Genomic DNA, 15,681 nt, shown 5'->3' on the forward strand with positions numbered 1-15,681 from the left:
TGTGATAACTTATACCGGTCAAGGGTACACAGCTTACCATGTTATATTTCCTAGCTCCCACCCACTCATTTCCTAAAGTGTAGAATGTAGCATTCTTTTAGGTAATGAGTGTACACTTTTTTTAAAAAAATATTTTTTAGTTGTCAATGGACCTTTATTTATTTTATTATATGCGGTGCTGAGAATTGAACCCAGGGCCTTACACATGCTAGGCAAGTGCTCTTTCACTGAGCTACAGCCCCAGACCAATACACTTTTCTTTTAGTATAAAATATTAAAGGCATAGTTTTTATGGTAATATGTGAAATTCCTTTACAAATCAATTTTAATTTAAAAAATATTTAGCTGAGTTAAAAAAAAATTAAGGGGTTGGGGATGTAGCTCTGTGGTAGAGCATGTACTTGGCTTGCACAAGGCCCTAGATTCAATACCTAGTACCCTCACACCCCAAATTAAATAGAAGTATGTACTATCATAAATATAGCAACATTATGGTGATAGCAGATAACTATGGGTCTATTTCTGAATAGTTTTGAGATAAATATTATCATTTGAAAACATGAATTAAATGCACACAAATATTCTTGTGGTATTTTTTCCAATTTTTTTGTCATAAATTATTTCAAAATGAAAAAAAGAAAGCAAATACCATGAGGTAATCTGCTAATTTTATATTAATAAGCCCAAATAATATCAAATGTATACTTCCCAGAACTATAAATTATGAAAAAAAACTTATGAAGGCATTAAAAAATTTAAATGAAAATATCATAAAAAAATCAAAGCATCTCACTCAAAAACATACCAGACCATTTTCTTGGGGTTGTACCAACAAGGCTCCAGTAAACAGATACTGCCAATGTTACTTAGTACACAGAAAAAAAAGTGAAAGATTTTTCTAAAGCATTCTGCCAGAGTAGTACAATTCTGATATCCAAACCAGGCAAGGTGTACAAAAAACAAACACAAACAAACCAAACAGAGTAGACTTAACAAATGAAATCCAGTAGTGAACTAAAAGAATACATTATGATATAGTAGAATTTAATGGTAGAATTTCAGGTATGGAGCTGGATGTGGTGGTACACACCTGTCAGTGACTCCAGAGGCTGAGGATTGCAAATTTGAAATCAGTCTGGAAAACTTAGCTGGGGATATAGCTCAGTGGTAAAGCTCAGTTTATAAAAGAGAGAAAAAAAGAAAAGAATTACAGGTATGACCGAATAATTTGAAAAATTTAAAGTAATTTAGGCTTTACATTTAAATAAGAACCAAAAAGTCTGGCCAATAATAATCTTAAATTTAATCTTAATTTTAATGCAAGTTATATAAAAATGTTTCTAACTTCTATCACAAAATAAAAAACAAGAACAAAGTGCCATTTTTACAATACTACAGGCAGTCTATGCTGTAGAAAAATAAAAATAAAAAGGCATAAATATTGGCTAAGAGAAAAACTCATATGTAGATTACTTACTACATATTTAGAAAATAAAAAAGAATCAACTGAAAAACTTAGAATAATTATCAAAAAGGGTTCAGTAAGATTAGATATAACAAAAAATTCAAAAGTATTACATAATCCATGCGTGCTGACGCATGTCTGTAATCTCAATTGTTCAGGAGGCTGAGGCAGGAGGATTGCAGGTTCTAAGCCAGCCTCAGCAATTTAGTAAGGCTGTAAGCAACCTAGTTTATTTGAGACGCTGTCTCAAATAAACAAACAATAAGCAAGCAAGCAAGCAAACAAACAAAGGCTAGGAATGTGTCTCAGAGGTTAAGCACCTTTGGATTCAATCCCTGGTACCCCAAACCAAACCAAACCAAACCACCCCCCCAAAACAAAGAAAACCAAAGTATTCGCACACAGACAACACACCTATTAGAAGATGTAAAAATCAACAAAAATCCCTTTCAAAATTGGTCAAAAAAATGTGAAGTATCAAGCAATAAACTTGGCAAAAAATAATGCAAGATATATACAATAGAGTGACTAGCTTTACTGAAATACATAAAAGATCAGAATAACAGAAGACCATAAACAAGTCCTTGAATAAAAAATTTAATAGCTATCACTTTTCCTAAACTGAAAATTAAAAATTCCAAAGAGAGCTACGGATGTAGCTCAGTGATAGAATACTGCCTAACACGTGCAAGGCCCTGGGTTCAATCCCCATTGCTGTTACAAAGAAAATTCTGAAGGATTAATAAACTCATCTAAAAAAGTAAATGCTTAGGAAGCACCAGAAAACTCCGAGATCAATAATGGTGGAATTTGCAATTGTCAACACATACAATGAAGCTACAGCAACCAAAAACATGTAACACAGGAATGGACAAATGGATCAATGGTATAAATTTCAGAAGAACCATGCCTGCATATGCACATGCACACATATACATACACAGAAGTTGGATTTCAAATTAGTGGAAAAAGATTAGTAGCAATTAGTTCTTCTTTTGGCAAAAACAAGATGCCCAATGCATGCACTGGCTAATAATTATATGAAAATTTGCTCATACCACTCTAGCAATCAGGACAAATTAAAATTATTTATTAATCAGATTGGTAATAAATCAAAATGTAAAATTCTTTTGAGGGTGTAAGGAAAACTGGCCCTTTTTATGCATAGTTGGTGGCAATGGAGGGCAACTTGATATGATACACCAAATTAAAAAAAATAAATAAAAGCAAGACCTTTGACTTTTAAAAAAGTTTCAATTCTAGGAAACTATTCTACTTAAATACCCAATAGTACTATCTGCAATTGCAAAAATTGTTAATTTAAATGCTCATTATTGGGTCATATTTAAAGCAATTCTGATTTGTTCAATGTCTGTTAAAATTGATAGTGCAGATGTGTACATGCTTGATATAGAAAAATTTGCAAGACACTAAAAATAAAAATTTTAGGGGCTAGGAGTGTAGTGGCAAAGCACATGATAACCATGCACTAAGAACTTGAGTTCCATCCCACCATCAAAAACAAAATTTCAAAATAATATAATTCCAACCCACTCTATGGTGTTTATACAAGTTTCTATTGTTAGAGAAATGTCTTAAAGGGTACATACAGGAATGTTAGCAGTGGTTACTTTTGGGAAGGGGAATGGAAAAGTGACAGATTAGAGAGGGGAGAAAAATTGCGAATTACATTTTTTGAATCATTCACTTTGTATCTTAAATTGTTAAAGTTATGTATTTACTTTTGTAAAAAAAAATTCTTAAAAAAATTTTGCAGTTTAATAATAAAAACAAAAAGACCAAGTTGGACCAGAATAGGGGCCATTGGCTTCTATTTAAATGTAAACAGTTCCATTAAAAAAAAAAAAAAAAAGTCCATTTTACTTATTTGGCTTCTTGGTAAGATTTTATTTGAGCAGAGTCACACAATAGACTAAAACATTTCAAAGTTCTTTTGAGGACTAATGATCAATAAATGTGTGTAAATTAGCTATACCACTGAGGGGACAGGAATACTTCAGGTCTTGGTTAGGCTTCTTTTTCTACTCATACATGGTCATATGTATTCAGGAATGCAAATTAGTTTTAATATTAATATTAAATACAAGTAAGAATATGCACAGCAGAAAGAAGTGTATGAATGAAATTTTGTGACAAAAAAACTAAAAAAATTGGTAATTTTGAAAATCTACTTTTACCCATCTTGTCACTCTTCCAGGTCTAGGGGTCATATACAGAACTGTTGATGACTAATGTTGGCATAATTAAAAAACACTGAGCTCTATCACTAAGCTATATCCTCAGCAAGTTTTTTTGTCTAGTTTTTCAGTGCTTATTGAAAATTCCTCCAAGTTATTTCATTTTCTCTAACCCTATCTTATTCAAAATCATGTTCTGCTTGATGCTTCACATGCTGACATTATCCCAGCTCTAACCCTCAATGGTAAGAAGCTGTACATCACTTCTTACCTACTTATAAAAATGACTGAACACCCTGCTAAATGAATAATTAAGCAACACATTCCTTCTCCTTTCAGTGCCATTTTAATAGAAAAAGAACATATATTTCTGTTACAAAATATATTTCACATTGATTTTGCAATGGAAATCTTAAAAATACTAACTTTATAAGCTAAAATGATGTTAAAAAAGCAAATTTAAGATGAAGAAAAGAAAAAAATTCTAGAAGAAAGTCTAAAGTCTGAAAGTTGGTTCAACTTTATCAAGACAATTTGTATCTATCAAAATTAAAATGCACAAACCCCTGGATATCTAACTTCTAGAAGTTAACCAATTTACATAAGGACAGTGCAAAACAGTTGGTAGGTGCAAAAACCTGAAGAGTCCAAGTGTCCATCAATAGGGAACTGGTTTAATTAATTATGGCATATTCATAAGATGGAATACAAAACAGCCATTAAAAAGAATAAGGTAGATCTATCTGTATGTACTGACAAGGAAAGTTCTTCAAGATAAACTGATAAGGTTTCTGCTTTTTTAAAAAAGGTACATCAAGTAAAAACAAGGAAGGTTACTGAACAGTGTATCAATGGAGACAAGAGCACATTAGGGTACACTCTAATTCCTTTCTGTTCTCCCAAAGAAACTATATACACTGTTTGCTGTGATTATCTTTAGAGAGATAATAAAGGACCGAGAAGGGGGTGGGAGACTTTAAATGTATAACATTATTTCAGTAGTAGCTAAACAGGATATAGAATATAACTTGTTCATTGTTTTCTTTGCATTTCTGTTAAAAAATACAGCAATTATTTTTTTATACACATGTATATACATACATACATACACACAAAGATATTAAACCAATATATTAAAAAAAACCCCATATTTACACAGACACACAATGAAATTCAGCACAGGGGCAAGCCTATACTCTTTTCATATCAGATAGTTACTAACTTTCTGTACAATAGACAGTACATAGTATCATCCAAATGTCTCAAAACTTCATTAATATTTGTTAAACTCAGAAAGTTTCCATATCACATGGTGATTTAAGACTGGGTATAAAATATCAGCAAATACAGGAAAAGACATTTTGTGTGTTTCATATGCAAAATGTTCTTATTATTACATGATCTTTATCCTTGTCCTGCTTCACAGTTTAGGTTTTAGACTCTGGTCTTCGGATTAAGTCACCAAAATAAGCAGTGATTGTCTTTAGTTTATTATTAAGAAAGTTCTGTTCTATTTCTACTTGTCCTCCAGGCCCAGCTAAGGATGCCACCTAAAAAGACAAACAAAAGAAGGTCACATGTATACAATATGATTTCAAATAAATTCTTTCATTCACAATTCTTTATCAAACAAAGGGAAGACCCTGGCTTTTTATTTAAATCTTTCAAATAATGAGGGATCTCAAATGTTCACCGTTACTTCCCAGGTAGGTACTAATGCAATATTCCATGGTAGAAATGCTTGTTGTTTCAGACCCTTCTAATCTTATGGGTAAGATCATATCTTTATGCTACTGTAAAGGACTTGACCTCAGCGATACTATAAGCTAAAGAACTCAGGAACAGAAAATCTTCCTAAATCACAGGTTTGTTTATTTACAAAGGTGTTCAAAGAATAAGTCCTTTCCTGAAAACCTCTGCCTTGTTTACCTTATCATTTTCATCTTCCTCTCTTGTTTAACAATATTTTCTGAGTGTCTGCTACATGATACTAAGAACAGATAGCAAGATGGCTATAATCCAGGCCATGACCCCTACTCTAATGAGGAGTCTTTATCAACAAGTCTGTCTTTCTCTAATTGATCCCTTTTATTGTTCTCCCAATCTGGACCACCTCCTCCACCTGTTATTCTTTTTGTGTTATTTTTTGGCCCAGCATAGTTTTCTATTTGATCTGAGATCTACGAACTAGATCTGGTGATCAGATCACTAGTAATCAGTTTAACAGGACAACAATAATAAAGATTAAGGATAAGGGGAATACGATGGAGAGCCTAGGCAATTAAAAAAAAATGAAACAAAAAAACCAGAAATAACTGAGTGGTAAAGGGATATATTGATTCTAAGGATGAGTTACAAACACAGGAGACATGCATTTTCTGTTACAATAATCGGCAAAACTATAATTTTGTAAAGAGAGATGTTTATTTAGTCTAGTTTGGTTGAGGGCTGAAAGAATCTGATCTCACTAGTATTTTACCTACTAAACCAGCAACTGGTAGAAGGTAAGATTTACTATGCATTACCAATGAGTATAAATTTAGAATTATTTTAACTTCCTGTTAGAAAAAGTCAGATACAGAAATAGGGAAGAACGAACAGGTCATTCTATGGTAACTTCTTAAAAAAGAAAAATAAAAAAGAGTTGCTCTACCAAGATGTTAATGATGTCACCCTCAGCCCCCCAACCCTACTACCAGCAGGGCATAAAAAGAGACCGGTTGTATTTTTATCAATAGAAAGAGATGAAAATAAAAGCCAAACACAGAAGGTCTAATAGTGATTAAAAATAAACAACCACACCCCATTGTTCATACGTGAAACTAGAAATTTAAAAACAGCCACGTATTAGGAATACTTAGTTTTCTTACAAAATGCCTGCACTGGCCTCTTTCACTTCACACTAGCAATATTTTACCCCAAGTTCTTATATAGATAAGGTTTTGGTTTGGCCCAGTATATTTTTCCATTTGACCTCTCAGAGATATATTAACTAGATCTGGTGGTCAGATCACCAGAAATCAGTTTATCAGAACAACCGTAAGAAACATCAAGGATAAGGTGAATACAGCACAGAGGCAATTATTAGGAGTAAGTGTTTTATATCCTATTTCAATATCTTTATGTCAGTCTAATTTTTTATAAGGCAAAATAATTTTGACCAGTACATCTAAAATAAACCTAAGAGCAGTATTTTTCCTGTTCCTTGTAACAGGTAATTTATTTAAAGAATGTAAAATTGATAAGCCAAAATTTCTGAGGAAAGGTGGGAGTAAGACTGTGGTAAGAGGCAAAGAGAAAGGGAAGGAGGAAAGATCAGGCTGGGTTGAGAAAATCCAAGCAGAGATGAAACAACAGCAAAAAATCTGCTAGGGTTGGTCAAGTTGGGAGAATTAGATGATAAACAAAACAAGTGTTTCTCTTAATACTGAATCTACTTATCAAAATATGATGAGAAAACTCATACGTTTTTACTATTTAGAAATAAATTTGGGAAAGAAAGTTACTTTCAAGTGTTCTGGTGAAAAATAATTTCTAGCCTTTCTGTACTTTCAATTCATTTATTTTAAAGATTAGAAATTTGGAGTTGCAAAGACTTATGTTCAAGTAAATAATACTGTGCTTCAATTTAAGCACACTTAACCTTATTATTTTAAACTTTCACCAGCAGGTTTACTGGTCAAAATGTTATTTGGTTCTTCATTCTTTCTTAAAGTTTAATAAATTGAGGGCAGGAGAAGAGAGAAAATGATAGAGGGAAGATGGGAAGAAGAAGAATAGCTAGGTATTATAAAGATTAGCAGCTCTGGGTTACATATATCCAAATATGTTAGATTTATTAAAAGAAATGACAACTACTGGAATTAAAACTTAAGATTGCACTTTCATCACTAGGTATTTATTTATTTATTTGTTTAGGTATGGGGGCTGAATCCAGGGTGCCTAACCACTGTGCCACATTCCCAGCCTTTTTTATTTTGAGACAGGGCCTTGCTAAGTTGCTGAGGCTTGGCTCTGAATTTTCAACCCACCTGCCTCAGCCCACAGAATTTCTGGGATAACAGGTGTGTGTCATCATGCCTGGCTCATCAACTAGATACTATGTGAGGCAATAAAAATGTAATTTGGGGACTTGGAAAGGAGATACAGAAAAAGGTCACAACAAAGATGACAAGTGGTAAAAATTAAGGAACAAAGATTTAAGAGTCAAACTTTCAACACTGCATTTCCCCCCCAGAGGAAAATGAATATAAAGTTGAGTTTCATAATCAAATGAGAGCAAACACACTCCCAACTGGATCCTATTTGGAGAATATACAATACACATTAATGACAGAAACACTTTATTTGCAATATGCAAAAACTTGGTTAGAAACCAATTAAGCCAGGTGAGCTGGGGGTATAGCTCAGTATTAAGAGTGCATGTATATTACATGCCAGGCCCTGGGTTTGATTCTTAGCACTGCAAAACAAAACAGATGAAAATGAAGAGTATTTTACAGAACCTGCAGACCTCTGTCAAAAGCAGCAAGCACCTGAAATACTGGTTGTGAGAAACCTCAAGACAAACAGGCCAAGTAAAGGCTTGTGGTACTTTTTGCCCTGATTTTCCTTTGTTATACCCTAATAAAAACTATACAAAAACATTTTAACATATACCCATCAATAAATGTAATTCACCATATAGGCAGAATTAAGGACAAAAATCAGTCACCTTAATAGATGCAGAAAAAAGCCTTTAACAAAATTCAGCATCTGTTCATGATAAAAACCTCAAAGAAATAAGGGACAGAAGGAACTTAACCCAATATCATATGAGCTATATACAACAAACCCAAAGCCCACATCATAGTAAATAGGGAAAAATTCTGGAACAAGCAAGGATGTCCAGTCTCACCACTCCTATTAATATAGCACTAGAAGGTCTAGCCAGAGCAGCCCGGCAAGAGAAGAAAATAAAAGGAATAGAAATAGGAAAAGAAAAAGTCAAATTATTACCATTTGCAGATGATATGATCCTATAGTTAGAAGAGCCAAAGAACTCCATCAGAAGATTGCTAGTTAATAACAAATTCAGCAAAGTAGTAGGATATAAAATTAACATACAAAATAAATACCTTTCCTATATAGTAATAATGAATCTACTAAGATTCCCATTCACAAGAGCCTGAAACAAAAACAAAAATTAACTAAAAAGCAAACGACAACAACAAAAAGGAATAAATCTAACCAAGAAGGTGAAAGACCTTGATAATGAAAACTACAGGACACTAAAGAAAGAAACTGAAGAAGACACTAGAAGATGGAAAGATTTCTCATGTTTGTGGCTACATAGAATAAATATTGTAAAATGATCATACTACCCAAAGTAATATGCAGATTCAATATAATCACTATTAAAATACCAACGACATGCCTGGGCATAGTGGCGCAAGCCTATAATCCCAGTAACTTGGGAGGCTGAGGCAGGAGGATCACCAGTTCAAAGCCAAAGCTGACCTCAACAATTTAGCAAGGCCCTAAGCAACTTAGCAAGATCTTGTCTCAAAATAATAATAATAATAATGGCTGGGATGTGGCTCAGGGATTAAGAGTCCCTGGGTTCAATCCCCAGTACTCACCCCGCAAAACCACAAAAACAAAACATAACAAAACAATCAAAACCAAACAGATGACATTCTTCACTGAACTAGAAAAAATAGTCTTAAAATTCATTTGGAAGAATCAAAGACCCAAGTAATCAAAAGCAATTCTAAGCAAAAAAAAAAAAAAAAGGGAAAGCATTTCTGGAGGCATCACAATCCTTGCTTTCAAATTATACCACAGAGTGATAGTAACAAAAACTGCATAGTACTGGCATAAAAACAGACATAAACCAATGGAACAGAAGACACAAAAATAAGCTCACAGAGATACAGTAATCTGATCCAGGACAAAGGTACCAAAAGTATGCTGGCTAGAAGATAGCCATTTAAACAAATGGTGCTGGAAGACAGGTTATCCATATGTAGAAGAATGAGACTAGACCTTAATCTCTCATCCTGCACAAAAGTCAACTTAAAATGAATCAAAGACTTAGGAATTAGAATAGAACTGTTCCTGGTAACTTCTAGGAAAAAAAGTATGGCCAACATTCCAACATACAGGTGCAGGCAACAATTTCCCTCAATAGGACCCCTAAAACTCAGGAAATAATACCAAGAATAAATAAATGGGATGACATCAAATTAAAAAGCTCTACAGAGCAAAGGAAGTAATCAAGAATATAAAGAGAGATCCTACAGAATAGCAAAAAACCTTTGCTAGCTATTTTTCTGCAGAAGATTAATATCCAGAATATATAAAAATCTCAAAACACCACCCAAATCAAATAACCCTATAAAAAATGGGCAAATAAACTAAGTATACACTTCTCAAAAGAAACAAATGACCAATAAATATATGAAAAAATGTTCTACATCTTTAGCAATGAGGGGAATGTAAATCAAAACTACATTGAAATTTCATCTCATTCCAGTCAGAATGGCAGCCATCAAAAATACAAATAATAATAAATGCTGAAGATGATGTGGGGGGTAGAAGGAACACTTCTGTACTGTTGGTAGGATTGTAAATTAGTACAACTACTATGGAAGTCAGTATGGAGGCTCCTCAAAAGACTAGAAATGAAACCACCAGATGACCTAGCTAAAACACTCCTTGGTATTTATCTTAAAGAATTAAAGTCATCTTACTACAGATACATGTATACCCAAGTTTACAGTATAATTCATAATAGCCAAATTATGAAACCTGCCTACTTGCCCATCAATGGATGAATGGATAAAGAAAATGTGGTACATATACACCATGAAGTTTCATTCAGCTATAAAGAATGAAATTATGCCATCTATAGGAAAATGGGTGGAACTCAAGAATCTTATATTAAGCAAAATAAGCCACATTCAGAAAACCAAGGGCTGTATGTTTTGTTTTATATGAAGCTAGAAAGGAAGGGAAAAAAAAAAGGTGTGGAGAATCTCAAGGAAAGCAAAGAGAAACCAGTGGAGTAGAGGAAAGGGAAGGAGGAAGAAAACTTGGAAACGGCTGGGGTTGTGGCTCAGTAGTAGAGCGCTCGCCTAGTACATGCGGGGCCCTGGGTTCGATCCTCAGCACCACATAAAAATAAATAAAGGCATTAAAAAAAAAAGAAATCCTGGGGAATGATAACTACCAAATTATATTGTTACATATCATGTGCATGTATGAATATGTAAAAAAAAATCACAATATTGTGTGTAATAGTAATACATGAATAAAAATATGAAAAAATCAAATAAAAACCAACAAATGAAAACTCAACCAACCAACCAACAACCAAGAAACTACACAAAAATAAAAATAAGTAAAAACATTTATGATTGACAGTTCAGGGGAGAGGGGGGTTTGAAAATACACTACCAATGGACAAACAGGCAACATTCAAACTTTCGTCTATTTCCCTGTATGCAGTAAAGAGAAATGAAATTTCTTAAATTTGTTTGCTAACAGTGTTTCAGGTAATCTTTAAATGCTACTTCAGGCTCTCACAGATATTATTTCCTGTTTTTTTCTTCATTCAAATATTTACTTGATTAAAACAAATGTGATTTTAAAAAGCCTCCAATCATCAACGGGAGCATCTGAGCAGGTCAGAAAATTCCTCCCAGGTATCAAAAGCTCACTTACATTGATTTCAGGAATCAGATCACTAAACTTTTCCCCTTACCTATTCTCAGATCCTGGAAACATAAGGTTGTTCTTTAATAAGTTACATAAAGCACAACAGACCAGAGTACCCCCAATAGTAAAGGATTTACAGGTAGCACCATGTGTGGCACAGAAAAGCTGAGCATTCCTCTATCTTCTGTTAACATCATTTACTAAGAAAATTTACTCAAGGTAGTAAAGAAATAAAAGATATATTCAGAATCATTTGACTAAAACTGAACTTGTGTCTTTGCAACCCAGCTCATAAGGCCTGACAGTTTCATTCCCTCTTCAGAGAATGATCATGTATGTAGCATAACACAGGATAATACTATTTTAATCATCTAGCAGCAAGCTCTCCAAAGGAAAGGCATGCTAGTAAACATTAGGAACTATCAAATTTATCTAAATTGCAACGTGTGATTACACAGTGATTTTATTAAGAACGGAACAGACTTGATCAACTAACTAAATAAGAGAACATACCACTAACTAAATAAGAGAACACATGTGGCAGGTCAAGTTTTGCAATAAATGCCTTCCCCTGTTGGGAGCGGTGATTTGAATGAGTCTTTGAACTATCCTGTGACAGAAGTGCTCCTGAGCTGTGAACTCCTAGTGCAAAGGCACAGTTGAGAATGCCCAATTACTATGGTGATGCCCTGTTCAAAGGAGGTTCCTGGTTTACCACAGGCCTATCAGTCTTGACCCTGAGTTCAGATACCTGTTCCTGGGGGTAAAGAATTATGAGAACAAAGTTGAAATTGGACTTCGTCCTTCAGCTTGCTTGCTTTGAAGAAACTTTTTTTTTTTTTTTTTGAGAGTGAGAGAGAGAGAGAGAGAATTTTTAAATATTTATTTATTTTTTTAGTTTTTGGCAGACGGAACATCTCTGTTTGTATGTGGTGCTGAGGATCGAACCCAGGACACACGCATGCCAGGCGAGCGCGCTACCGCTTGAGCCACATCCCCAGCCCTACTTTGAAGAAACTTTCTCATAGAAAACCCTTTGGATTTGGGTGCAGTGGTGCACCCCTGTAATCCCAGCAGCTCAGGAAGATGAGGAAGAAGGATCATGGCCAGCCTCAGCAAAAGCGAGGCACTAAGCAACTCAGTGAGACCCTAACTCTGAAGAAAATACAAAATAGGGTTGTAGATATAGCTCAGTGGTTGAGTGCCCCTGAGTTAAATCCCTGCTACATGCTTCCCGTCCCCCCCCCCACAAAAAACCCTTTTGATGTTAAAATCTAGATAATAAATGTGCTGAGTTGGTTCTGGGTAGTTCTTCATCCCTCATCAGGGGATGAAGAGCCACCAGTCCCCAGCTTTTTCCTTCTTTGTGTGTCTGTCTTTTCTCTATTTCCCCATTGCCCCTTGCTGGTTTCTGAATTAACAGCTGGTGCAGGTCATGGCATTTCCCTTTGTCATAAATTTTTAATTCTCTGTTGTCTTTCTCACCTTTAAGAAGGAATGGACCAGAGCTGATTCTGCACAAATTCTTTTATAATTCCCCTTGCTTCTCTTGTCACCTCAAATTCTAATGACTGTCCCAATCTCTTGGTGAGCTACCCTTGTAACAAGAGATGAACCTGTTTCTTTTTAGCAATGAATACTGTGTCCGAGGGAGACAGCAAGGTATTAAGGTGCTGACTATGCCATTATGTGGCAGGATGGCTAGGCAAATCACTAAATTTTCCTAGTTTATTCACCAATAAAATCAGGTTGATAACTTGACATAAATACTCCGAAGTGTTAAGTCAATGACATGTTCAGGAGAACTCTAAGGATCTTAAGTATCCACTCACCCAAGAAGCATTCATTAAACTTATATGCCGTAAATGTATCATGGTTCGAATATGAGGAGTTCCTGCAAAGCTTCTGTATTAATACAAGAACATTCAGAGGCCACACTATGAAACTGGAGAGCTGTAACCTAACCAGTCCATCCTAGTCTGAATGGACTGAGTGTTAACTGTAAGCAGGTGGGGGCATGGCTGGAGGAGGTACACTGGGGGAGTGCTCTGAAATGGTTCAGAGTCCTTGTTCCTTCTCCCATCTCTCTGCTTTCTGGCTGCCATGAACGGAGCAGCTACTCTATGCCATGAGGTTCTGCCTTACCTTGAGCCCAGAGCAACTGACTATAGCAGGGCTGGACTGATTCTCTGCATCCATGAGCAAAATAACTTTCCCCTCCTCTAAGTCGTTATCATCAGGTATTTTGGTCACAGCAACACAAAGCTGACTAACACAATATGTATACAATGCAGTGTATTGTTAGTTTAGTAGCATGAACACATCTCTGTGTGCTCTTGAGTTGTAAAAGCAAGCTATTTTGAGGTTCACCTGTTTTAGAGACTACAATTCCTATAAGTACAAACTCAATCCAGTCTTTAGTCCTCTTCCTATTCTGTCATGCTTCTGGTTCCTAAACCTGGACTAAGGGTCCTTCATCTGTTGGAATGACTTTATAGTACTTACCTTATGGATACAGCTTTAGCTACATGAGAATGTTACCATTAGATCAGATTTCCATAGTATTAATTTAATTCAGAACATTTTGATATTAATTTTTTATTAATTCTACCTCTAAATAAAATACCATTAAGGCCTTAATTTTCCATTTATGAAATAAGTGGATATTATAGTAACTTAAAACTAAAATAATATTTGTAAATAAACCAGTGGTAAATATTTACCATATTTAGTCAAAACTATTAAAAATGCTAATGAGCTAAATTTAGTTATATTTAAAGTATTTTCCAAATAACAATGTTATCTAATAAATTCTCTTATTTATAAATAGTTTGTTATTCAAATGCACACAACTCTATTCTTCCATATTTTAGATATGTTACCCATAAATGAGTACCTCATTCCTATCTATCTACCTACATATCTACCTACAAATCAGCCAACCAATGATTGAAAATAAACGAATAGAGGCTAGAGTTTTAGCTCAGTAGTAGAATGTCCCTGGGTCTATGTACCACCTCAAAACAAACAAACTAGAAGTGTGATCAACGCTACAATTAAGAATTTTTCCTTCTTGCAGACATTATGAAATAAAATTTATGTTGGTAACTGAACCCAGGGCCTTGTACATGCTAAGCATGTGATCTACCAGTCAGCCCTCACTGGAATAAAATCTAAAAAAAAGTCTAGTGAATTCTGCCAACTAGAAAGATGAGATAGATATTCTGACTAAATCTAACATCAATTTCTATACTTAAAGCTACAACTCAAACAACTGTATAATGTTCTACCTAAACATGTTAATTTGCAATTGTTTCCCCACTTTATGAGTAAATGAAATAAATGGGGTCTTGGCTCAAGTGTTAACAGAATGAATGTTTAAAGAAGCCAAGAAAGGGGGCTAGAGTTGTGGCTCAGAGGTAGAGCGCTTGCCTAGCATGCGTGAAGCACTGGGTTCCATCCTTAGCACCACATAAAAATAAAATATTGTGTCTACCTATAACTAGAAAAAAATATATATATTAATAAAAAGAAGCCAAGGAAGGTGGGGTGTGTTAGATAAGGACCAAGAATCATTTGATGGAGGGGCTTCAGTTATTTTTTAACACAATTCTTACGTATGCTGCTCAATGTTACCTTGTTCTCTGTATTGGTATGAACAGAAAAATCCAAGTGACTTAATTTCTACTGAAAAGTACAGATGACATCACTTTTTATAAACTTAGGTATTTTTGTTATAAAATCAAAAAAGGATAAGAAGCTACCACATCCAATGGACCAGGGGCCCTCCTCTAATTACCCCAATGCCTAGCTAAAAGACAAGACCATAATTTATGTTAGAGATTCCACCCACAGGGATTTCACAGGAAGGTGGTGTTTGCTTCTACTGAAGCATAACCAATCTAGTCTGCTCTCAAAGGTCTTTCTCTGAATAGATTTACAATTTAAAAAAGAATCTTTACATATTTGCAAAGCATAGTAGATCCAAAATTGGGAAATGGCTGGAATTCTACAGCTGTCAAAGGAATGAAATAAAAGAAAACAAAACAAGATACAAACATAGGTTCCTTGAATGCAATCTAAGATGAGCTTCCAGGTTTTAATAGCAATTGCAGAGTGAGATATACCTTTATAACCAAAGTGCCTTTCACAAAAATATTATCTAAATTATCCAGTCTTAGGTTTAATAGTGTGAGTTTGGCTAACAAGGGCTGTGTGACCTGTAATAGGGGACCTAGAAAAATATTTCACTGGATTCAGAGAAAAATCACCATCATCTACATGGAAAGGTTTCAAGACAAATTGTATTTAATTGTT

General features: G+C 34.5%; 1 protein-coding gene across 1 annotated transcript in view; it reads right to left on the reverse strand.

Annotated features, from left to right (window-relative positions):
* Nucleotides 1-3,990: 3,990 nt before the first annotated feature.
* The window catches only part of Tgs1 (trimethylguanosine synthase 1), a 39,210-nt gene continuing 27,519 nt past the window's right edge, over nt 3,991-15,681 (reverse strand). The window contains exon 13 of the mRNA XM_005322919.5: nt 3,991-5,213. Coding sequence (XP_005322976.1) covers nt 5,091-5,213 — 123 coding nt within the window. The 3' untranslated portion in view covers nt 3,991-5,090. The remainder of the gene's footprint in view (nt 5,214-15,681) is intronic.

Source organism: Ictidomys tridecemlineatus, chromosome 7, assembly GCF_052094955.1.
Source record: "Ictidomys tridecemlineatus isolate mIctTri1 chromosome 7, mIctTri1.hap1, whole genome shotgun sequence".
Taxonomy (NCBI): domain Eukaryota; kingdom Metazoa; phylum Chordata; class Mammalia; order Rodentia; family Sciuridae; genus Ictidomys; species Ictidomys tridecemlineatus.